The sequence below is a fragment of the Phyllobates terribilis genome, unplaced genomic scaffold (genome assembly GCF_046119375.1).
Source record: "Phyllobates terribilis strain yellow unplaced genomic scaffold, ASM4611937v1 Scaffold_11__3_contigs__length_659146591, whole genome shotgun sequence".
Lineage (NCBI taxonomy): Eukaryota > Metazoa > Chordata > Amphibia > Anura > Dendrobatidae > Phyllobates > Phyllobates terribilis.
Genome location: NW_027362771.1, coordinates 548,700,683 through 548,726,673, shown reverse-complemented (window position 1 = coordinate 548,726,673; position 25,991 = coordinate 548,700,683). Strand labels below are relative to the sequence as shown.

The window sequence follows — 25,991 nt, the reverse complement described above, 5'->3', positions numbered from 1 at the left end:
TTTTCTAGTTACTCCATCTGCGACCCTTCCTTGGAGATCACTGGCTAGTAGCCTCAACCGTATCATGAGGGGCCTAGCCACAGAAGCCGATGCCAACAAAGCTTAGCCTGCATTAGCAGAAGCAACATAATTTATTTTAATTCAAAGATCAATCTTCTTTTGGGCACACTATAACTCAAAGTGAGATCAGAAAACAGTGTACGGACTGGCAGGTGGCTTTCTTGGAACAAGAATGACAGCTGCACAGAAATACATGAAGCTATCTAGCTCGGGTCAGGAGAGCCACCAGCCAGTTCGTGCACTGGGTTCCGATCTTTCTCCGATTTATACGGCCATCTGACTGTCCCCTAACCATGGTATCGTGCAATTGAGGAACAATCTGCAGAGATTCATTTTGAGATACAATTCCCAACTCATAAATCTTAGTATCAAGTTTGCTTTGAACCTTATGGCAGGATCCACTTTTTAATTGTCTTTCCCTGAGTCAGAATCCAATAAACAGATCCTTTAATCGATTTATTGAGAATCCCAAGGAGTCACAAGAAGAGGAAGTGTCAAAAAATAAATTGCCTTTATTACTTTGTGATGAGACAAAAGTACAAGGATGAACAAGAAGTTTGCATATTACACCTTCGCTAGTTGATTTTATGAGACATGAACTATGATAATGTTTTATACCAGGCTTATATTGATCTTTAAAATGTATATTTTGTGGAATTCTGCATTTTATTTGAAAATATTATACTGTCTAAAGTTTATGTAACAGAGATGGTTCTTATGCCTAGCCATCACAGAGGAGCAAAAAGGTAGTACAGTGTTTATTCTCAGAGTCCCCTAGCCTGTGTTATGATAGTGGACCAAATCAATTGGGAAAAAAGGTAAATCTAAAAACTGCAACTGACCTGCCAGTTCCTGACACTGCAGTCCCTAGTGGTTCCTGCATGAGCAAAGATAGCTCTAACCACAGATTAGACGATGGCAACTCGGACATATGGTGCCTGAAAGGCTGTCGAGCATTTAACATAACTCCTAAAGAAACCGAGGGCAGAGCAGAGTGTAAATTACTTACAGAAGGGAAAGTGTGCTGAAAAAGGAAAAGATTCCAGAGTGAGTAAAATAAACCACAAAGTACCTACGTTAGAGAATATGCCGCCTACTTCCTAAACAGAAGCAGAAGATAGGTGCAGGGTAAAGAACAGAAACAGCAAAGAGATAAACCCTAGCTGGAATTTCACTAACTGGCTTTAAACTACAGAAGAATGGCTGAACATCCAAATGAGACTATTACCAGAAGGAAATCCTATCAGGGAGAAGGTATATTAAGCCGCACCCGCAAGGTGATAGGGAAGACAAATGAGTGACTGAAAACACCTGTTATCCTTGCTGCAGTCTGTTTAGGGTAACAGATACCAAACACCTGGAGAAAAGGTGTGTCTGCTGTGGCTCAGCGGCCAGGGAAGCTGTCCACACAACGCAGGCTCAAGGGTTCGAACCCAGAAGCATGACAGTCTGACAGTGCACGACAGGCAGGAGCATTCATCATCTGCCTCCTATGGTACAGTTCACTTCTATGGGCCCCCCTAAATTCAGCTGTTATCAGCTTGAGACTTTGGCTGCCACACTGCATGGGAAATTAAAAAAATGCAACAAGCTTGTGGGGATGGGCAGTTCAGAAATATTCCCTGGGGCCCATGAGACTTTATTAATCATAGAATCATAGAATGGTAGAGTTGGAAGGGACCTCCTGGGTCATCTGGTCCAACCCCCTGCTCAAAGCTGGATTCACTAGATCATCTCAGACAGATGTCTGTCCAGCCTCTGTTTGAAGACGTCCATTGAAGGGGAACTCACCACCTCTCGTGGCAGCCTGTTCCACTCATTAATCACCCTAACTGTCAAAAAGTTTTTTCTAATATCTAATCTGTATCTCCTCCCATTTAGTTTCATCCCATTGCTTCTAGTCTTTCCTTGTGCAAGTGAGAATAAAGATGATCCTTCTACAATGTGACAGCCCTTGACATATTTGTAGACAGCTATTAAGTCTCCTCTCAGTCTTCTTTTTTGCAAGCTAAACATTCCCAAATCCTGCAACCGTTCCTCATAGGACATGGTTTGCAGACCAGTCACCATTCTGGTCGCTCTTCTCTGAACTTGCTCCAGTTTGTCTATGTCTTTTTTAAAATGTGGTGCCCAAAACTGTACACAGTATTCCAGATGAGGTCTGACCAAAGAGGAGTAAAGACCGATAATGACTTCACGTGATCTAGACTGTATGCTTCTGTTAATACATCCCAGAATTGTATTTGCCTTTTTTGCTGCTGCATCACACTGTTGACTCATGTTCAGTCTATGATCTATTAGTATACCCAAGTCTTTTTCACATGTACTGTTGCTTAGCTCTATTCCTCCCATTCTGTATATGCTTTTTTCATTTTTATTGCCCAGATGTAGTACTTTGCATTTTTCCCTGTTAAAAACCATTCTGTTGGTTGCTGCCCACTGCTCCAGTTTATTTAGGTCTTTTTGAATCCTCTCTATCTCTTCTCTAGTATTAGCTATCCCTCCTAGCTTTGTGTCATCAGCAAATTTAATCAGTTTACCCTCAATTCCTTCATCTAAATCATTGATAAAGATGTTGAACAATACAGGTCCCAGGACGGAGCCCTGTGGTACCCCACTTGAGACATTCATCCAGCTGGATGTGAAGCCATTTACAACCACCCTTTGAGTCCGATCACTAAGCCAGTTATGAATCCACCTAACAGTTGCCTGGTCCATTGCATACTTGGTCATTTTTTCAATAAGGATGGTGTGAGATACTTTGTCAAATGCTTTGCTGAAGTCAAGATATACTATATCTACAGCATTTCCCTGATCCACCCAGTCAGTGATTCTGTCATAGAAGGAAATTAAGTTAGTCTGACATGACTTGTTAGTTACAAACCCATGCTGACTCTGGTTAATCACTTCATTCTTATCCATGTACTTACATACATGTTGTTTAATAATTTGTTCAAAGATCTTTCCTGGTATAGAAGTCAGACTCACCGGCCTATAGTTCCCTGGGTCCACCTTCTTCCCCTTTTTGAAGATAGGAACAACATTTGCTCTTCTCCAGTCTTCTGGGACTTCTCCTGTTCTCCAAGAATTTTCAAAGATTATGGAGAGTGGTTCTAAAATTTCTTCTACGATCTCCTTCAGTATTCTGGGGTGTAATTCATCTGGACCTGGAGACTTGAACTCATTTATGTTAGCTAAATATTCCCTCACAATCTTTCTGTTTACAGATAACTTGGATTCCTCTATTCCTTTAAAAGGACAGTGAAGATCAGTTGATGTTACATTTTCTTTCTGAGAGAAAACAGATGCAAAATAGGAATTAAAAAGTTCGGCCTTCTCAACATCCTCTCTTACCATTTCTCCATTTTCATCCTGTAAAAATCCTATAGCATCTTTGACTTTTCTTTTACTTTTGACATACCCCCAATATCCTTTTTTATTGCTTTTGACATCTCTTGCAAGCCTTAATTCATTGTCAGCTTTAGCTAACCTGATACGTGCCCTACAGGATCTGCAGACTGCATTATAATCTTCTTTAGATATGCCTCCCTCTTTCCATTTAATAAACATTTCTTTCTTTCTTTTTAGCATGTGTTTAAGTTCTGTGTTCATCCATCCTGGTTTCCTTAAATGCTTCCCATTCTTCCTACTTTTCGGGATTGTTAACGATTGTGCTTTGAGAATCTCATTTTTAAAAATTTCCCATCCTTCCTGGACATTTTTGTCCTTAAGGACATCCAGCCATTGGATCCCTCCTATTCTCTTTCTGAGTCTCTTAAAATCTGCCTTTCTAAAATCTAACCTTGAAGTCTGAGTCTTCACATGTCTTCCTCCTCTAGTTATCCAAAATTCTATAATAGCATGATCGCTGCCTCCTAGGGTCCCAGCCACCTTTACCTCCTCAACCATTTCCTCCCTGTTTATAAGGATTAGATCCAAAGTAGCAGATCCCCTTGTTTTCTCCCCTACCTTTTGGAAGATAAAGTTGTCAGCAAGAGAGGATAAGAATTTGCTTGACCTGTTAGTTTTACTTGAGAGAGATTCCCAACAAATGTCTGGATAGTTGAAATCTCCCATGACCACTACGTCATATTTTTTGGAGAACTTGGTCATTTGATACATAAAGAGTTCATCCATATCTTCAGCTTGCCCAGGTGGCCTGTAGTAAATGCCTACAATGGTGTCCTTTCCGTTGTTCTCTCCTTGTATTCTTACCCAAACAGTTTCCACAGAACTCCCAGTCTCTGAAGCTTCAATCTCTGTGCAGATATAAGCTTTTCTAACATACAATGCAACACCTCCTCCTCGTTTATCAAGTCTGTTTCTTGCAAATAAGTTGTATCCTTTTAGCCTTTTATTCCAAACGTGTATCGTCCCACCAAGTTTCAGTGATTCCAATGACATCATATTTCTTTTCCTGCATTAGTAGTTCCAATTCTCCTTGTTTGTTGCCCATGCTTTGTGCATTTGTATAAAAACATTTTAGTTTGTGATTGGTTTCTCTTCCTCCCATATTTTTATTATTTAGATTTTTTTGTCTTTGTTCTTCCTTTCCACTTCCAGTAGCAGAGATCTCAATAGTATTTGTCAGCTGTATGGCTTTTTCTGGCCTTTTGCTTCCCTTCCCACATTGTTCTAGTTTAAAGCTCTTCTGATGAGTGTAGCAAGGCGACTTCCAAATACATGTTTTCCAGTCTTCGTAAGGTGCACCCCATCTCTAGCAAGTAGTCCATCGTATAGGTAATTCATTCCGTGATCCAGAAATCCAAATCCTTGTTGACGGCACCATCGACGTAGCCAGTTGTTCACCTGTAGAATCTTATTCCACCTCATTGTTCCATGGCCATCCACTGGGAGGATGGATGAGAAGACCACCTGCGCTCCCAATTCTTTCACTTTCTTGCCTAAGTCTTCAAAGTCACTGCAGATGGTTTCCAGGTCCTTTCTTGCGGTGTCATTTGTCCCCACATGTATTAGCAGGAATGGGTAGTGATCTGTAGGTCTGAAGAGTCTTGATATCCTGTCAGACACATCTTTAATTTTTGCTCCTGGAAGACAGCACATTTCTCTTGAGGTTATGTCTGGTCTGCAGATAGCGGCCTCTGTTCCTCTTAACAGGGAATCCCCCATGACCACCACTCTCCGTTTTTTCTTCACAACATTCTTCTTTCTCCATCCAGGAGGATTCTGAGGGCTTACAAGGTTATTCATTGCTGGCAAAGTCTTATTTTGCTGTATTTCTTCATGGTTCTCCTGCGTGAGAGCCTGGTACTGGTTCCTGAGCAGTATGGGTGCTGACTGCCTCTCGATCCTCCTGCTTCTGTGGGTCACATGCTTCCATTCCTCTGTTTCGTCAGGTGCAGTTCGAATTTCTTCTCTTTCTGAATCATGAAGAGATAATTCTGCTCTGTCTAAGAACTCTTCACCTTCCTTAATGATTTTCAAGGTAGTTAACCTCTCTTCTAGATTTCGCAACTTTTCCTCCAACAGGGACACAAGCTTGCATTTCTGGCATGTGAAGTTTGGCTTTTCCACTGGCAAGTCTGTGAACATGTAGCAGGATATGCAGCTCACCAAATGGCTCCTGGACTCTTCCATGTTCTTATTGTTAATGTTCTGAAAACAGTGAAAAAAGCTTAAGAAAAAAGCTTCAAAATGCGCGCGCCGGTAGGCGCGCGGTTTACTGATGTCCTCTTTTCAACTCCAACAGCCAAACTCCAGTGTTCTTTGAGCTCGCGGAGACTCTTCACTTACCCCAAAATGCAGTGGGAATATGCAAATTATCTCCTCAGGACTCCTCCCCTGGTTTACCGATGTCCTCTTTTCAGCTCCAACAGCCAAAATCCAGTGTTCTTTGAGCTCGCGGAGACTCTTCACTTACCCCAAAATGCAGTGGGAATATGCAAATTATCTCCTCAGGACTCCTCCCCTGGTTTACCGATGTCCTCTTTTCAGCTCCAACAGCCAAACTCCAGTGTTCTTTGAGCTCGCGGAGACTCTTCACTTACCCCAAAATGCAGTGGGAATATGCAAATTATCTCCTCAGGACTCCTCCCCTGGTTTACCGATGTCCTCTTTTCAGCTCCAACAGCCAAAATCCAGTGTTCTTTGAGCTCGCGGAGACTCTTCACTTACCCCAAAATGCAGTGGGAATATGCAAATTATCTCCTCAGGACTCCTCCCCTGGTTTACCGATGTCCTCTTTTCAGCTCCAACAGCCAAAATCCAGTGTTCTTTGAGCTTGCGGAGACTCTTCACTTACCCCAAAATGCAGTGGGAATATGCAAATTATCTCCTCAGGACTCCTCCCCTGGTTTACCGATGTCCTCTTTTCAGCTCCAACAGCCAAAATCCAGTGTTCTTTGAGCTCGCGGAGACTCTTCACTTACCCCAAAATGCAGTGGGAATATGCAAATTATCTCCTCAGGACTCCTCCCCTGGTTTACCGATGTCCTCTTTTCAGCTCCAACAGCCAATATCCAGTGTTCTTTGAGCTCGCGGAGACTCTTCACTTACCCCAAAATGCAGTGGGAATATGCAAATTATCTCCTCAGGACTCCTCCCCTGGTTTACCGATGTCCTCTTTTCAGCTCCAACAGCCAAAATCCAGTGTTCTTTGAGCTCGCGGAGACTTCACTTACCCCAAAATGCAGTGGGAATATGCAAATTATCTCCTCAGGACTCCTCCCCTGGTTTACCGATGTCCTCTTTTCAGCTCCAACAGCCAAAATCCAGTGTTCTTTGAGCTCGCGGAGACTCTTCACTTACCCCAAAATGCAGTGGGAATATGCAAATTATCTCCTCAGGACTCCTCCCCTGGTATTACTCCCTTGCGTACATTGTGTTGGCACCAGTTACTACAGGACATCTTCAGAGCTCTCGTTACGTCCATGACTCGGCTGGTCAGAGTTTTGATGCACAAGAGTGGACAAGTGGGGGGGTCTACACAATATTAGGCAGGTTTTTCTTAGCAGGTGACAAAAGAGCCAAGACATCAATATATCGGAAATAAGTATCTTTAATTAAATACAGGAAAAAAAAAAATTAATTCCAAGATTTCAGACTGATCGATTATGGAACAGTCAATTAAGAGTTTTGACTGTATAGCGTAGAGTACAAGAGGATGTGGATTTGGGTTAGAGCAGAACGGGAACCAAACCTTCCACACAACCGTGTCACTGCCTCCAGTGTTCAGTCTTGATAGCTGTTAAACGATTTGTGCCAACGATATATTTCAGCCAAAAGAAGCCCCCGCATGGGGTGTCATCCAAAGTTCTCATTGAATCATTTTCATCCATTTTTGATTTGTGTGCATTTTTACCACCAGTGGGTCAAGCTGCTCCTACCCATTCAGACAACACTTGGATGACATCCTTTCTTTTGTCTTCAAGGATTTATTGATATGCACCGGCGAGTTTAAGTTGCGACTAGGATCAAAAACGAACATGTTTGTGAGCGCTCCATCAGCAAAAAAATTAAAAGAAAAAAAAAAAATTGGCCCCGTAGGGTATAATGGGTGTAAAACATGGAGTGAAGTGAAAAATGCTCGTCTGAATGAGCGCTCAGTAACAAGCTTATTTGGGTAATGGAACTAGCTGCTAGCTTCATGTCGTCCATGTTCAGCTTTTCAGCCGGGTTCACACGTTGCGACCATAGAGTGTTTTTTTCAACATTGGAGTTTCGCTGAGACTTTGGAAAAATGAAAAAAAAAAATGTAATCTCTGCAAAAAAGTGTCATGGCCGAAACAAGTTGAAGCCAGCCACACTGCAGGCAATCAAAGCCCGTGACCAGGGATCAAGAGAATCTTTGGAGATCAGCAGAAACGTCATGTAGAGGTGTGAAAAGTTCACCCATTGGAACCATTACCGCATTAATGACCGGCGAATACACTAAATCAATAGTTCATTATAACACAGGATAGAATTATTGAACGAAGATAGAACAATTATATTCACCTTTCTAAAAAACTTCAGGGCCAAGGTCTCTAGAATCTTCATTGTAACGGACAACAAACTAAATGTAACATACCTGGCGGCGTCCTTGCATAGTGGTCCATCTTCCACTGTGCAAGAGCGCGTACTTGATCTCCAGTCCAGGGTGTCTCTCTGGCTTCCCTCCATGCTGTCTGTTTGTGTCTGTTTCTGCTGCTTAAGGGCGGCGCCCGATCACTTCCTGCTTTTTGTACCTGCTGCAGGCACACCCCTTGTGCGTCCTCAGCCTATTGCTGTCTATCACCTGGTATTTAAATCAGCTGCCCCAATTAACTGATGCCTGAGCATCTTGCCCTGTCAGTTGGCTTTTGTCTCTGACATGCCAGGTCCTGTCTATGTTACCTGTCTTGCAGTATCTGTTCCCATGTCTGTACTGTGTCCTATCTGTGTACCTTAACCTGCAGTCTGTACTCGTTCCTTGCCTGTTCGTTCCGCCCTCCTGGAGGCTGTATTTCCAGGCCAGTCTGAACACGCTCCTTGCCTGTTCGTCCTGCCTCTCTGGGGGCCGTATTCCCAGACCCGCTCCTGTATCCCGCTGCAGTGTCGGTCTCCTCCGTACACTCAGTTCCAGTCTGAACTCTCTCCTATCTTTTACCTGTTTTTTCTCTATGTCCGTTCCATTCCTTTTTCTGCAGAGTCTGAACTCGTACCTAACTCCTGCTCGTTGTCACTGTACTTCCGTTTGTGAGTTTGTGGTCCACTCGCTACTTCTCTGCAAGTACCCTGTGGGTATCTGGTTCTGCCTTTCACTTCTAGTCTGTTCCGTGTGAACAGAGCCCTGTTCCTCGCGTCTGCGGTTTTCGCTTTGCTCAGCTCTGTCCGCCGCGTCTGCGGTTTTCGCTTTGCTCAGCTCTGTCCGCCGCGTCTGCGGTTTTCGCTTTGCTCAGCTCTGTCCGCCGCGTCTGCGGTTTTCGCTTTGCTCAGCTCTGTCCGCCGCGTCTGCGGTTTTCGCTTTGCTCAGCTCTGTCCGCCGCGTCTGCGGTTTTCGCTTTGCTCAGCTCTGTCCGTCGCGTCTGCGGTTTTCGCTTTGCTCAGCTCTGTCCGTCGCGTCTGCGGTTTTCGCTTTGCTCTGCTCTGTCTGCCCCGTCTGCGGTTTTCGCTTTGCTCTGCTCTGTCTGCCCCGTCTGCGGTTTTCGCTTTGCTCTGCTCTGTCTGCCCCGTCTGCGGTTTTCGCTTTGCTCTGCTCTGTCCGCCCCGTCTGCGGTTTTCGCTTTGCTCTGCTCTGTCCGCCCCGTCTGCGGTTTTCGCTTTGCTCCGCTCTGTCCGCCGCGTCTGCGGTTTTCGCTTTGCTCCGCTCTGTCCGCCGCGTCTGCGGTTTTTGCTTTGCTCAGCTCTGTCCGCCGCGTCTGCGGTTTTTGCTTTGCTCAGCTCTGTCCGCCGCGTCTGCGGTTTTTGCTTTGCTCAGCTCTGTCCGCCGCGTCTGCGGTTTTTGCTTTGCTCAGCTCTGTCCGCCGCGTCTGCGGTTTTCGCTTTGCTCAGCTCTGTCCGCCGCGTCTGCGGTTTTCGCTTTGCTCAGCTCTGTCTACCGCGTTTGCGGTTTCGAATTTGTCTCCCAGTCTGTACTGGACCCTACCCAGCCTGTGCTCTAGTCTGCCTGTTCCTGTATTCCCCGGTGTGGGTCAACAGCCGTGTCCGGAGTCTGACCTGGAGTAGACCCTGGTTCCTCTGCTCGGTTCCTCCCTGGTGCACTGGCGTCGTATGCCGTCGTGCGACCTTGGTCGGATCGGGCAGCTACTTAGTTACGCCCCTCCAGGCACTCTCCGGTTCATGGCACAGTGGAATCACTACATAAACACGCACACGCCAGTCAGTCCGGGCGTGTGCATAACAGCATGCTCAGGCCATGGTTCCCGTTGAGCCCCACGGCCTTCGCTCTCTGAGAAGTTTTTCAGCGAATACATGCATTAAAAAATAAATAATTTTTTTTTTTTTTTTCTCAGCTGAGTTCCAGGCGAATTACGCACCCGTCCAGATGGATCTATCTGCTCTCGTTCCTACGGATCCGCCACGTTACTATGGGGATCCAAGACAAAGTCGTGCATTTGTGGAGCAATGCATGCTACACTTCAAGTTCTACCCTCTATGTTTTCCCACCGATCGGGTTAAGGTGGCATTCATTATGTCTTACCTGGCGGGTGATGCCTTGGAATGGATCAACCCCCTATATGAAACACAGGATCCGATCCTCCTGGACCTAATGGCCTTCCTGGTGGCCTTTCTAATGGTCTTCGATGATCCTAACCCGGAGGCTCCTGCTGAAGCTTCACCTCCCAATATCCCGGAGCAGCCCCGATGGGTAATGTGTGTGGGTAGCGCAATAGTCCTCCAGCCCAATGAGACTACTGCCCACCCAGAATCCTCACAGGGTGACTACGCTTTCCGGAATACTTCTCCCAACCTCAAGAGGCAGTCCAGACGTGCTAGACGTAGAGGCAAGCCGTCACGCCAGGGTCTGTCCTCCCTGAGACCTCCTGACCCCAACCTTGAAGTCCCTACTGAAGCTTCATCTCCCTGTATCCCGGAGAAGCCCCAACGGGTAATGTGCGTGGGTAGTGCACCGGTTCTCCTGCCCGAAGAGACTTCTGCCCATCCAGACTCCACACAGGAGAACTTCCTGCACCCGGCATCAGATGCTTCACCCACTTTAACCGGTGTGCATGTCCAAGGATGCTCCAAAGCTGTGGTTACCTCTGAGTCTGTGCACCTCTACTACCTGGCGGAGGACCCCCTGTTGCCTCCTGAATCCTCCGGGATACCACTTGATGACAAATGGAGAGAGACTTCTCTACACTCGGTACTCGATACTTTGTCCGCTTCGTCCTGTGAGCCTGACAATGGGTACCCCAAAGTGGTAGTTACCCCCGAGTCTCTACACCCCTCCGACCAGGCGGAGGACCTCCAGTTGTCTCCAGAACCCTTCGGGGTGCTACCTGGTAGCGAAAGGACAGAGACTCTCCTATACTTTGTACCTGATACCTCGCTCGCTTCGTCCAGTGAGTCCGACCTAGTGTACTCTGAAGCAGATGTTTTCCCCGAGCCTCTGCACTGTTCTGACCCGGCAGAGGACCTCCAGTTGTTTCCTGACTCCTCCGGGGTACCACCAGATAACAAAGAGACAGTGACTTTTTCTCACCCTGTACCTGATAACCCGTCTATTTATTCCTGTGAATTTGACAAGATGTACCTCGAAGCAGAGGTTATCCCCGAGTCTCTACACCCCTCCGACCAGGCGGAGGACCTCCAGTTGTCTCCTGAACCCTTCGGGGTGCTACCTGATAACGAATGGACAGGTACTCTTCTATATTCGGTACCTGATACCTCGCCCGCTTCATCCAGCGAGTCCGACCTAGTGTACTCCGAAGCAGAGGTTACCCCCGAGTCTCTGCACTACTCCGACCCGGCGGAGGACCCCCAGTTGTTTTCTGAATCCTCCTGGGTACCACCAGATAACAAGGTAACAGGGACTTTTCTACATCTTGTACCTGATACCTCGCCCATTTCATCCTGTGAGTTTGACAAGATGTACCCCGAAGGAGAGGTTACCCCCGAGTCTCTGCACTCCTTCAACCCGGCGGAGGACTTCCAGTTGTCTCCTGAACCCTCTGGGGTGCTACCTGATAATAAGTGGAGAGAGACTTCCTTGTGTGCTGTTCCTGGTACTCCACCTGTTTCGTCTGTTGCTGAGGATGGCTGGATAGGAGGTAGCATCCTAGCTACCCAGATGAGACCAGTTTCTCCAGTGGACAGTGGAAGTGATCTCCTTGAAGTAAAGGATTGGCCCTCGAGTTCCCTGCGGAACATTCTGGCAGGCCTGAAGAAGAGGGGGCGTAAGGGGGGGGGTACTGTAACATACCTGGCGGCGTCCTTGCATAGTGGTCCATCTTCCACTGTGCAAGAGCGCGTACTTGATCTCCAGTCCAGGGTGTCTCTCTGGCTTCCCTCCATGCTGTCTGTTTGTGTCTGTTTCTGCTGCTTAAGGGCGGCGCCCGATCACTTCCTGCTTTTTGTACCTGCTGCAGGCACACCCCTTGTGCGTCCTCAGCCTATTGCTGTCTATCACCTGGTATTTAAATCAGCTGCCCCAATTAACTGATGCCTGAGCATCTTGCCCTGTCAGTTGGCTTTTGTCTCTGACATGCCAGGTCCTGTCTATGTTACCTGTCTTGCAGTATCTGTTCCCATGTCTGTACTGTGTCCTATCTGTGTACCTTAACCTGCAGTCTGTACTCGTTCCTTGCCTGTTCGTTCCGCCCTCCTGGAGGCTGTATTTCCAGGCCAGTCAGAACACGCTCCTTGCCTGTTCGTCCTGCCTCTCTGGGGGCCGTATTCCCAGACCCGCTCCTGTATCCCGCTGCAGTGTCGGTCTCCTCCGTACACTCAGTTCCAGTCTGAACTCTCTCCTATCTTTTACCTGTTTTTTCTCTATGTCCGTTCCATTCCTTTTTCTGCAGAGTCTGAACTCGTACCTAACTCCTGCTCGTTGTCACTGTACTTCCGTTTGTGAGTTTGTGGTCCACTCGCTACTTCTCTGCAAGTACCCTGTGGGTATCTGGTTCTGCCTTTCACTTCTAGTCTGTTCCGTGTGAACAGAGCCCTGTTCCTCGCGTCTGCGGTTTTCGCTTTGCTCTGCTCTGTCCGCCGCGTCTGCGGTTTTCGCTTTGCTCAGCTCTGTCTGCCGCGTCTGCGGTTTTCGCTTTGCTCAGCTCTGTCCGCCGCGTCTGCGGTTTTCGCTTTGCTCAGCTCTGTCCGCCGCGTCTGCGGTTTTCGCTTTGCTCTGCTCTGTCTGCCCCGTCTGCGGTTTTCGCTTTGCTCAGCTCTGTCCGCCGCGTCTGCGGTTTTCGCTTTGCTCTGCTCTGTCTGCCCCGTCTGCGGTTTTCGCTTTGCTCTGCTCTGTCTGCCCCGTCTGCGGTTTTCGCTTTGCTCTGCTCTGTCTGCCCCGTCTGCGGTTTTCGCTTTGCTCTGCTCTGTCTGCCCCGTCTGCGGTTTTCGCTTTGCTCTGCTCTGTCTGCCCCGTCTGCGGTTTTCGCTTTGCTCTGCTCTGTCCGCCCCGTCTGCGGTTTTCGCTTTGCTCCGCTCTGTCCGCCGCGTCTGCGGTTTTCGCTTTGCTCAGCTCTGTCCGCCGCGTCTGCGGTTTTTGCTTTGCTCAGCTCTGTCCGCCGCGTCTGCGGTTTTTGCTTTGCTCAGCTCTGTCCGCCGCGTCTGCGGTTTTTGCTTTGCTCAGCTCTGTCCGCCGCGTCTGCGGTTTTCGCTTTGCTCAGCTCTGTCCACCGCGTCTGCGGTTTTCGCTTTGCTCAGCTCTGTCTACCGCGTTTGCGGTTTCGAATTTGTCTCCCAGTCTGTACTGGACCCTACCCAGCCTGTGCTCTAGTCTGCCTGTTCCTGTATTCCCCGGTGTGGGTCAACAGCCGTGTCCGGAGTCTGACCTGGAGTAGACCCTGGTTCCTCTGCTCGGTTCCTCCCTGGTGCACTGGCGTCGTATGCCGTCGTGCGACCTTGGTCGGATCGGGCAGCTACTTAGTTACGCCCCTCCAGGCACTCTCCGGTTCATGGCACAGTGGAATCACTACATAAACACGCACACGCCAGTCAGTCCGGGCGTGTGCATAACACTAAACCCTGTGAGGTCTAACTTTGCAGCCATATTTCCTTCCACGAGTTGCCTACAATTAAAGTACATTTCGTGGGTGATCAGGCTGTAAAGGAACAGATAGAAGGCAGTACGACTGCAAGGCTTGTTTGTAGTCTGTTACCATGGAGACAAATAGATCTGTACAGGAGCTGCAGTAACAAAACGGCAGAGATTTTTTTTTATTTAACTTTCAAAGTTAATTCATTTTTTTTTTTATTCTAGTTGCACTGTAATAGATAAAAATAGTTAAATAAGTTTGACTTTATAACTAATAGTCACACTTGGTTATTTTACATACCATGTGCTACAAATTATTTTACTCTGATCCAGATTTGTAAGGATCCATGTTGATCTGCACATGGCTGAAGTTACACACCATTTTATAGTGGGAATAAAAGTTCCCAGTTGGGGATAAAAAAAATTCCCCATTTTGTCGCTGGGGGTCTGACCCAGCCTTAGGATCCCCGCAAGTCGTCACCTATGTTGTGGATAGAAGATAAGGGGTTGTCCACTGAAAATAAGTGTTTGTCACTGAGACATGTCAAGTTTTGATCAATGGAGTTGCAGATGTTGAGACCACCACTAATGGCTCATGTAGAAGGGCTTAGTCAATCCACACTCTCCGGAGACTGACGACAGACTCCATAAGTCTAAGCATTGTTTTAGCCATCGTGGGAGGTCCTACAGCAGGAACCCCACCAATCACAACTTCTACCATGTCTCTATGATACATCAACAGTTTTTGGAAAAGGGCATGTACTCTTTAATTGACTCTTTAGATCCATTCTTACCGGAAAACTATTTGAAGGACCTTGGTCCAATGGCCATGTCCGTAACGTGCAAACCTCCTCCTAACCGCTGCCAAGTAGAAAGGTCCGCATGGCCCTGGTCTGCAGGTCACAAACTATTGATGCGGCCACTGGACCAGGGTCCGGTGAATCTTTTTTCCTCTTTAATTTAATATTTTAACAAACTATGACATTTTTCCTAACACTTCAGTAAGAAATACTAGCTCTTAGCTCTTCATTGGCGCACAAATAGACAGATGTCCCTTCAAATGACACAGCTTGGATTTTGCAAAACTTTTCCCGTGTTCCAAGATCATTGAAGAAGCGCGTGGTGGAACTGGGGATCAGCCTCTGGGGAGCAAAACAGGACGAGAAGATTTAGGATATTAATTAGACTAAGGACAGATTTTTAGCACATTTTAACTTTCAAAACATTGTCCTCTTTTATTAAGCTTCCTATAATTACTATAGCGCCAACATATTCCACAGGGCAGTGCGTGAAGGATGTAGTCACTCATTAGTCCTGAGCTTACACCAAGCGATCAACCCACAGGCAGAGATGTGATCTGTATGGCACGTGTATGGTCCACATCATAGGATGTCGATAATACGTGTAGGGGTAGCTTCTGGTGTAATGCAGGATGGCGTATATGAATCCTCCTTCACTGATGAGGATACTATGTATACCTAACAAGACGTCTCTCCTATGTTATTTTATTGGCAATATTTGCATGTATGTGTCATACTTCATTAGGAAACCGACAAGACTTGGTAATCGCCTGATCGCTGCACCTCAGATTTAAGAAATCCCTGGCGATCAGTTTTTATGGTTGTAGCAAGTGGCGATAAGTTTTCCCTATAGCGGCCACTACAGGGCACAAATAGTATTGCATGCTAGCCATATAAATTAATAAGCAACTATTTAAATATACAATATGTATGGGCCGGGTCTACAAAAGAGCAAGAACCTCTCCTTAAGGGAGCAGTGGTAACAAAATGCTTGGACTGGCTTCATATATTTCTATGCAGCAGTCATGCTTGGATCGGGAGGGCTGCCAGCCAGTCCGAGCATTGCAGTCCGATTTACACGGCCTATGACTTCTATGGGCTTCAAGTAGGAATCAAGATGGAAGCTGTCTTCACAAGGCAACTCCCTTAAACAAAAACATGGGACGTTACATATTTATAAAATGTGTATAGCTTATTTTAGTTTTGATAATTTTTGCAATATTTTTAATTTAATTTGCTTTCATTATTTTAATATTAATATTTTAATAACCATGCATTCTAATACATTACTGGAGTAACACAGTGTCAGTGTAAAGCATGGCCTAACATGGATGGCAATCTTGTGGGGTCTCAGCTAGGCTCTCATTTGCCATAGTAAAAACAAACAAAAAAAAAAAAACTTATTTCTACACTGGGGTCCCATAGGGTGTATGACATAGATAAAGGGTTAAAGCTGATCAGTGACTAGATCTCTAAATGAGGCTGGTGTGCTTACTATGAAAATACATTTCAATGACCATATAATCCATATATTAAAATGAGTATTTTCTGAGTTCTAAATCTGCACTCATAAAAGGCTCATTTTAATATTAATCACAAGGCTTATATAGCCATTCTGACAGAGATTATTAAAGTAAGTATGCCAGCCTCATCAGGTGTAAGAGATCCATATAATAATGTATGCACCGTACAATGTGAAATCTGGTGACAGATCCACTTTAACCCCTTACTGACAAAGGGTGCAAAAGTACGTCCTACATCGGGTGCGGCTGTATTTTATATAGCTGACCCCGGTCTCTAACAATAGTGACCAGAGTGAAGCTGCTGTCAATCTCAGTCCATTTTGGTGCCTCCATTAAGCCTGTGGCTGGGGGATTTCATGTCCCGGAGTAGGACGTGTAAAAAAAAAAAAAGTAATGTTGACAGGTAAAATAAAAAATAGAAAAAAAGTTATGGCTCTTGGAATGAAGAGGAAGAAAAAAATAAATCATAAAAAAAAGAAAAAAGTGTCCACGTCATCATTTCAATTTATCTTGGGTTTTAAAGATCTAGCTAGTGATTTATGACATCTCTGATTCATAACCTTAAGGTGATCAGGAGGTCTAGTCACAAACTAGTGATATATATGCAAATACCCTTATAGAAGCCTCCAGGCAAAAGTAGGAGCTCAACTGTCCAATATCCCCTATAACCTTCCTGTATGCAAGCAATGTATGTATATACATAAATATATATTACATTTCTGATGTTTGTCAGAAGCAGTTTGCAGACCGCCCACTGACTTCAGATGTAGGGCTGGTCCCTATGACTCTGTAAGGACCTTCTTGGAGCGTCACTGCAGAGTCGGCAGCTGTGTAGGCGGCTTATAACTGGATGCAGAACAGTTAAACTCTGCTACACAGGCCATGGAATAATAATAAATAATAATAATAATAATACACCATACATACAAAACTGAGCACAGGAACAAGACACCAGGTAGTTATACTGCATCAGCAAGAGACACAGAGACTGCTGTATGGACGTCACGTAGGAGACACAGAGACTGCTGTATGTACGTCACGTAGGAGACACAGAGACTGCTGTATGTACGTCACGTAGGAGACACAGACTGCTGTATGTACGTCACGTAGGAGACACAGAGACTGCTGTATGTACGTCACGTAGGAGACACAGAGACTGCTGTAAGTACATCACGTAGGAGACACAGAGACTGCTATAATATATATATATATATATATATACACATATATTACACACACACACACACACACACACACACACACCACGTAGGAGACACAGAGACTGTGGTATATACACCACATAGGATACATTGAGACTCTGCTGCATTCCCCTGGGAATGTGAACAAAAGCAGAAGTAAATGAAATTTACGGCCCACCACGAGCTGGAGATTTTACATGTAAACAAGGCCAAGCGACTCAACTATGCAAGAAAACATAGGAACTGCGGTGCAGAAAAATTGCAGCAGCTGTTCTGGGCTTATCAGTAAAACTGTGAAATATTTGTCTGTTTCAGAAGGCAGTTGGTTCAACAAAGGTCTGGAAAGCGGTACAATAATAAATGTCTGCAGGAACAGTGAAGCATGTAGGAGGGTCCTGCAAGTTTACGGCTGCATTTCAGAAAATGGAGTTGGGTATTTGGTAGAGATTAATGGTGTGCTCAATAATGAGAAATACAGGCAGATACTGATCCATCATGTAATATCAACTGTGAGGTGTCGGATTAGTTCTTACAATCTCTGCTTGCTGTTTCTGTCATCTGCTGAACCCTCATGTTGAAACTATTCTATGGTATACAATCTCTGCTTGCTGGATCTGTGCTCTGTTATTTGATGCATTGTATTCAATAGTCACTGTGTCCTTCCATCATTGTAGACTTTATCTACTGGTCAAAGGTGTTATACTGTGTCAGGCATAGTGTGTTAGGTCTGTGTCTTTGATCAGGCCTCCACTCCCCTGGTGAGCTGAACAGCTGGCAATTTAGTCACAAGCAGCTCCCACAATCCCTCTCACCTGATGCTATAGTCCTTCCTATAAATCTAGATGCATTGTAAGGGGTGCACGCGGTGTGGGGTGCATGCACGTGTCCTTATTCAGCAAAGTGTCCTATTCGACAAGTGTCTCTGACAGTCATTTCAATGGCAGCCATTCAGGGCAGGAGTCAGGTAACCCACACTTTGTACTCTTTGCTATCTATGTATTTTATTCCTGTGTCCTTACTTCTATGTGCTTTTTTCATACACACTCACCGCCCCATCCCCCCTCCAGCACCACACATCCATATCTGCCCCTCTCCTTCCCTCTCCCATGTACAGCTCCCATGCTCTTTTGAATTTCCTGAAAAATCTCACTCTGTCCCATCCAAAGGTACTGCACAAGAAACCATGTCACAAATCCAAAAACTATCTGCTCTTTCTCTTTTTACTGCTACTACTCATTTCAGGGGACATCTCTCCTAACCCCGGACCACCCTCCACCAATCTCAACCTCTCCCCCACCTCACATCGAAACCCTGCTAACCTAATTAACATCAGCTGTACTCCTTCATCTCCCTCCTTCAACTGCGCACTGTGGAATCCACGGTCTGTATGCAACAAGCTTCCTTTCCTGCACAATTACTTTCTGACCAACTCTCTCAATCTGCTGGCCCTCACTGAAACCTGGATCCAGGACTCTGACACTGTCTCCCCTGCTGCTATTTCTCATGGCGGCTTGCATTTTTCCCATTCCCCGAGACCTGCGAACAGACTTGGTGGTGGAGTCGGCTTACTCCTGTCCCCACAATGCACCTTCCAGGTCATCCCGCCAGTACCATCACTCTCATTCCCTTCTTTTGAGGTACACACCATCAGGCTCTTCCATCCCCTCTCCCTCAGAGTAGCGGTCGTATACCGTCCCCCAGGCTCACCCACCCAGTTCCTTGACCATTTTTCTGCCTGGCTGCCACACTTCATGTCCTCAGATTTACCAACCCTTATCCTGGGAGACTTCAACATCCCCATAAACAGCCCCACCTCCTCATCCGCATCCCAGCTTCTATCTTTAACCACTTCTCTCGGCCTCTCACAGCTTTCAACCTCTGAGACACACAAAGATGGAAACACCCTTGATCTGGTCTTTGTCCGGCTTAGTTCAATCCCCCACCTAAATAACTCCGCTCTTCCCCTCTCTGATCATAACATTCTCTCCTTCACGCTCACAAATCCTCGCCCGCCCCAGCACACTCCTACCTATCACACATTCAGAAATCTACAAGCCATTAACCCTCATACACTCACAGACTCCCTTCACTCATCACTGTCCCCAATCTCCTCTTCTTCCTGTCCTAATCTGGCTGTAAACCACTACAATGACACTCTCAGAAGCATGCTGGACCAATTAGCGCCCCTCACCCTCAGAACCTCTAAACACAGAGTAAAACAGCCCTGGCTCACACCGCAAACCCGATTTCTCCAGCGATGCTCTAGAAGTGCCGAACGGCTATGGAGGAAAACTCGGACACCAGAAAACTTTATCCACTACAAATTTATGTTAAAAACATATAACTCTGCCCTTCACCTCGCCAAACAGACCTACTTCACCACCCTGATCTCCTCACTATCCAACAACCCCAAAAAACTCTTCGATACCTTTCACTCCCTCCTCAGTCCTAAAGCGCAGGCCCCCACCACGGACATTTGTACTGAAGACCTGGCTTCCTACTTCACAGAGAAAATAGACACCATCCGTCAGGAAATCAGCTCCCAGCCACAAAGTGCCGTGACTCCCACCCCCCCGCACATCCCCTCTGGATCCCTCTCCACATTTGACCCAGTCACAGAAGACGAAGTCTCCAGGCTCCTCTCTTCTTCTCATCCCACCACATGCACCACTAACCCCATCCCCTCACATCTACTCCAGCCTCTTTCTTCAGTCGTCACTACTCACCTAACTAAAATCTTCAACCTCTCCCTCTCTTCGGGTATCTTCCCCTCCTCCTTCAAACACTCCATCATCACTCCATTATTAAAAAAGCCCTCTCTTGACCCTTCCTGCACAAACAACTACAGACCAGTCTCCAATCTTCCCTTCATCTCTAAACTCTTGGAGCGCCTGGTCTACTCCCGCCTTACCAGCTACCTCTCCACTCACTCTCTTCTAGACCCATCACAGTCCGGCTTCCGCCCTCTACATTCTACAGAAACTGCACTCATCAAAGTAACCAATGACCTTCTGACAGCAAAACACAATGGTGACCACTCTTTGCTCATTCTTCTTGACCTCTCTGCAGCCTTTGACACCGTTGACCACCACCTCCTACTCTCTATGCTTCACTCAATCGGCATAAAGGACACTGCTCTCTCCTGGTTCTCCTCCTACCTATCTGACCGCTCTTTCAGTGTATCGTTCGCTGGCTCCACTTCTTCCCCTCTTCCTCTCACTATTGGGGTTCCTCAGGGTTCAGTCCTTGGCCCTCTTCTCTTCTCTCTCTACACAGCCCCAATTGGACAGACAATCAGCAAATTTGGTTTGCAGTATCATCTTTATGCTGATGACACACAACTATACACGTCATCCCCTGACCTTACCCACGCTGTACTACAGAACACCAGTGACTGTCTGGCCGCAGTTTCTAAAATCATGTCCGCTCTCTATCTGAAACTCAACCTCTCAAAAACTGAACTTCTTCTGTTCCTGCCGTCCACTCACCTCTCTAAATCTGACATCTCTCTCTCAGTGTGTGGCACCACAATAAGGCCGAGCAAGCAGGCGCGTTGCTTGGGCGTTGTGTTTGACACCAATCTCTCCTTCACCCTCCACATACAATCTCTTGCCCACTCTTGTCGCTTGCACCTGAAGAACATCTCTAGAATCCGCCCCTTTCTCACCTTGGAAACAACAAAAACCCTCACTGTTGCCCTGATCCACTCCCGCCTTGACTACTGTAACTCTCTCTTAATTGGCCTCCCCCTCACTCGACTTTCCCCCCCTCCAGTCCATCCTTAATGCTGCAGCCAGGGTCATCTATCTGGCTAATAGTTACTCAGACGCTTCCGTTCTGTGCCAGTCATTGCACTGGCTGCCCATGAATTATAGGATCCGATTTAAATTGCTTGTTCTCACCCACAAAGCTCTCCACAGTGTGGCACCCCCCTACATCTCTTCCCTCATCTCTGTCTATCGGCCTACCCGTTTTCTACGCTCTGCAAGCGACTTTCGACTAACATCCGCACTAATCCGTACCTCCCACTCCCAGCTTCAAGACTTCTCCCGAGCTGCACCTATTCTTTGGAATGCTCTACCCCAAGAAATTAGGATGAACCACAATTTACACAGTTTTAGGCGCTCCCTAAAAACACATCTGTTTAGGGTGGCCTATCACGTTCCCTAATCAAAGTCCTTTTATATTCTCATAGCCCATTCCTTATTTCTCCAAACATAAGTCTCCACCCAACCAAAAAGCACTAGATACTGGCTGGTGATAAGCTCATGCAGCCTCTATCTATCCCTCATCCCCTCAAGATGGCTGGACCATCCTTGTAAATAAGCCATTGTACTTTGTGTCACCCCCACCTCATTGTAGATTGTAAGCTCTTAGGAGCAGGGTCGTCATTATTTTTGCTGTAATTATTGTATTATCTTTAGCTATGTTACTTATGACTGTTGTACATGAACCTGTGAATTGTTAAGCGCTGCGGAATATGTTGGCGCTATATAAATAAAGATTATTATTATTATTTATTATTCTGCAGTCAGACAACAACACCAAAACATACAGCCAATCTCAATAGTCGATAAAAGCGAACTTCAGAGTAAAGAACAAGGAGACCTGGAAGTGATGATTTGGCCATCAAAGAGCCCTGATCATCATCCAGTCTGTGTGGGATTACATGAAATTAAAGAATTTACACAAGTGACATCCACAGAAGATCTGTGGTTAGTTCTCCAAGACGTTGGGAACAATCTCCCTGCAGAGTTCCTTCGAAACTGTGCACAAGTACAAGTGTACCTGGAAGAATTGATGCTTTCATACTGTTTTGAAGGCAATAGGTGGTCTCACCAAATATTGATGGGATTTAGCTTTCTCTTTTGTTCACTTATTTTTTAATAAATTAACAAAATACAAAGTAAGTGTTCATAGTACAAAGTAAGAATACTTAAAAATAAAACTCTTTCCCAGACCGGCCTAAAAAGTTTGCACAGTACAGTATATTCCTATGAGTTACAAATAATATAGAATATCATTCAAGCATCTATTAAAGTGTATATTCATGTTTGCAGTCTTTATGTGTTGTTTATTTTTTTGTAATTTAAAAGAAAACTTTTTAAAAAACTCAAGAACTTATACAAAAATATATAGATTATATATCATACTACTTTTAAATGGAGCTCCAATCAAGATCCATGTGTGCAGAGTTAATGCAGCTGCTGCTCCGAGGTTACAGACTGCAAACATGGATCATAGGGAACGCCCACTGAACTCTAAACCTGCAGCTCCGCGAGCAGCAATGGCAGAAAACACAAGACAATTTACAATGCACTTTGAAAGTAGAGTTTCTTGAGGGCGTCAGCTAGTTCTTCAAGTCTTTTTAGGGCAGCACAATGGGCAAGTGGTCAAGGGTAGCATATGCATTGACATTGTATGTTCTCTCTATGTGAAATTGGTCCTAGCGTGTATCTGGGGTCAGGAACTAATGTAAATGGTCAATCTCTGCACAGCACTATGGAATACATTAGCGTTATTATAAACAACAGAAATAAAATAAGTAATCATTAACTTATATTTCAGTTTAGTCTGCAATTTTATTGGGGCATAATGCAGTTTAATTACCAAAGGATCATAGTCCTGTCTATAGAAAACCTCACCTCGAATATTCAGTCCCACTGCAGGATGTGCTGGATAACCAGTGATGGGACCGCTGGGGACATCTGGAAGGGCAGAAAGCATCCCACTCATGTCCAGAGCTATAAGGAATAGAGACGTTTAGGAGACAGTGCAGTGCGAGCTGACATTTTTAGTGATACCATTTTGGGGTACATACATTGTTTTGATCGTCAGTTATTGCATTTTATTTCAGTGTTGCGGCGACCAAAAAAATCTTAATTCTGGAGTTTTGATTTTTTTTCTTCTTTCGCCATTTATCGATCGGATTCATTTAGTTTATATTTTGATAGATCGTGCATTTCTGAACGCAGCGATACCAAACACGTGCATTTATTTATTTATTTATTTTTTGAATGGGGCAAAAGGGGGGTGATTTGAAGTTTTATATTTTTTTATATTTTTAAAACATTTTTTTTTTTTTTTTTTTTACACTTTTTACTTGCTTGAATAGTGTCTTTAGGAAACTTGAAGCTGCGATCATCCGATTTCTTGTGCTACACATAGAAGGGCTTCAGCCTTCATGTGCCTGAAAAGATGCGGGCTCAGTGCCGGAGCCCGCATCAAAGAGAGGGAGACGACTTATGACATACCTATACATTATAGGTCGTTAAGGGGTTAAGGATGATCCTACCAAACTATATTTTATGTCCTGCCCAAAGTCCATAAAACTCTTATCAATCCTCCAGGCTGACAAATTGTTACGTCAATCAATTTGGATCTTTATCCATCTACCTTTATTGGTACCATTATCTATCAGATTTGAGAAAATTTTGACACTTAAAAAAAAAACCAAACAAATGAATCCTTTTTAATTGGATACTGATGACTTCTTGAACAAGATCAAAGGTATTAATAATATTCTGCCTAACTATAGATGTGGTCAGCTTGTACACCTCCATTAGAACATCAGAAAGGGTTGGAGGCAACTAAATGGCTTTTGGAATTAATTTTCCTTCACCACAAAGGAATTTTATTATCGATCCTTTGACATTAGTACTGAATGAAAACTATTTTTTAGTTCAGGACACTTTCTATAAATCAGAGACGAGGCTCGGCGATGGGTCCTAATGTGCCCCCCCCACCTATTTGCAAATATTTATATGACATTTTTTGAAGAAAATGTCATATAATCAATCCTTTATTTCAGCTACATGTGAAAATGTGGCACAGATCAGGGATGTCAAACTCATACACAAAGGGGGCCAAAATGAAAAAACTTGGACAAAGTTGCGGGAAACAAGTATACAGAATAATGGGCCCCACACAGTCCTCCATGCAGAATAATGGGCCCCACATAGTCCTCCATACAGTATAATGGGCCCCATATAGTGCTCCATACAGAATAATGGGCCCCACATAGTCCTCCATACAGTATAATGGGCCCCATATAGTGCTCCATACAGAATAATGGGCCCCACATAGTCCTCCATACAGACTAATGGGCCCCACATAGTCCTCCATACAGACTAATGGGCCCCACATAGTCCTCCATACAGACTAATGGGCCCCACATAGTCCTCCATACAGACTAATGGGCCCCACATAGTCCTCCATACAGACTAATGGGCCCCACATAGTCCTCCATACAGACTAATGGGCCCCACACAGTCCTCCATGCAGACTAATGAGCCCCACACAGTCCTCCATGCAGACTAATGGGCCCCACACAGTCCTCCATACAGTATAATGGGCCCCACATAGTCATCCATACAGAATAATGTGCCCCACATAGTCCTCCATACAGAATAATGGGCCCCACATAGTCCTCCATACAGAATAATGGGCCCCACATAGTCCTCCATGCAGAATAATGGGCCCCACATAGTCCTCCATGCAGAATAATGGGCCCCACATAGTCCTCCATGCAGAATAATGGGCCCCACATAGTCCTCCATGCAGAATAATGGGCCCCACATAGTCCTCCATGCAGAATAATGGGCCCCACATAGTCCTCCATGCAGAATAATGGGCCCCACATAGTCCTCCATGCAGAATAATGGGCCCCACATAGTCCTTCATATAGAATAATGGGCCCCACATAGTCCTCCATGCAGAATAATGGACCTCACACAGTCCTCCATACAGTATAATGGACCTCACACAGTCCTCCATACAGTACAATGGGCCCCACACAGTCCTCCATACAGTATAATGGGCCCCACACAGTCCTCCATACAGTATAATGGGCCCCACACAGTCCTCCATACAGTATAATGGGCCCCCATAGTGGTGACCATTCTGGTGTTGCAGGTATAATCACCCTGCGAGCCACATTTGGCACATAGGCCAGAGTTTGACATGTATGGCATAGATGTATAGATGACATTTTTTGTGTATGGAAGAGACCACTGGAAGAGCTGTTGACTTTTCAGTATTGGGGAGGAATTACAGTCTACATGAAATACGTTTTCTTGATACTATGATCATTAAGAATCACAATTATGGGTTTGACATTGATCTTTAAAAAAAAACAAACAAAAAAAAAACATGGATATAAATAGTCTACTACATTTTGATAGGGATGAATATGGGTGCGCGCTAAATCACCATTTCAGAGAATTCGGAGGATTGTCACCAACCCTTTGTCATGTGAACGTAGACTGATGGAGATGGAATCTAAATTTTCATGATAGGGGGTTACCCCGTACACCTCTTAAATAAGGTTAAACTGGACACTTTGGCTTTAAAAAAATCCATTAAAAGACAAAAAAAACGCACGGATTCCTTTTGTCAGGGAATTTCACCTTATTAATGTAAAAATAACTCATATTGTTAATATATTTTGCATTAAGCATATCCCAACATAGCAAAAGTTAAAAATCCTCCGTTGATTTGTAATAAGAAATTACCTAACATTAGGAATAAATTGGTTGGCGCAGATATGGGTAGCCAGATCAGAATATCTATACAGTAATTTCTTTCTAAAATGGGACATAATCGAGGTGGTAACATTAAAAAGATTCTCCTTCGTAGAGAAGCATATTGGACACATACTTTAAATACATTATCTCCCCCTAATAGTTTTGCGATGAGCTGGCCTTGGAATAAAGACTACTGGACCAATGCACGTAGAGCGGAATCCAGACTTTTTCCAGCACGGAGCACCGGTTCCATCGATCTTATTGTT

The 25,991-nt window shown here is 45.2% G+C and overlaps 1 protein-coding gene and 1 long non-coding RNA gene across 3 annotated transcripts in view; one reads left to right on the top strand and one right to left on the bottom strand.

Moving 5' to 3' along the window:
* Nucleotides 1–25,991, top strand: part of LOC141166866 (uncharacterized) — a 100,411-nt gene that overhangs the window by 73,096 nt on the left and 1,324 nt on the right. The gene's annotated exons all lie outside the window — the stretch shown is intronic.
* CHMP7 (charged multivesicular body protein 7) overlaps nt 13,358–25,991 on the bottom strand; it is a 44,601-nt gene continuing 31,967 nt past the window's right edge. The window contains exons 11-12 of one of the 2 annotated variants that reach the window (XM_073654012.1): nt 22,846–22,944; nt 13,358–14,820 (exon numbers count right to left, since the gene is read on the bottom strand). In XM_073654012.1, coding sequence (XP_073510113.1) covers nt 14,783–14,820; nt 22,846–22,944 — 137 coding nt within the window. In that variant the 3' untranslated portion in view covers nt 13,358–14,782. Of the gene's footprint in view, nt 14,821–22,845; nt 22,945–25,991 lie in introns of those variants that run through there. The other variant, XM_073654013.1, reaches the window with a different exon arrangement.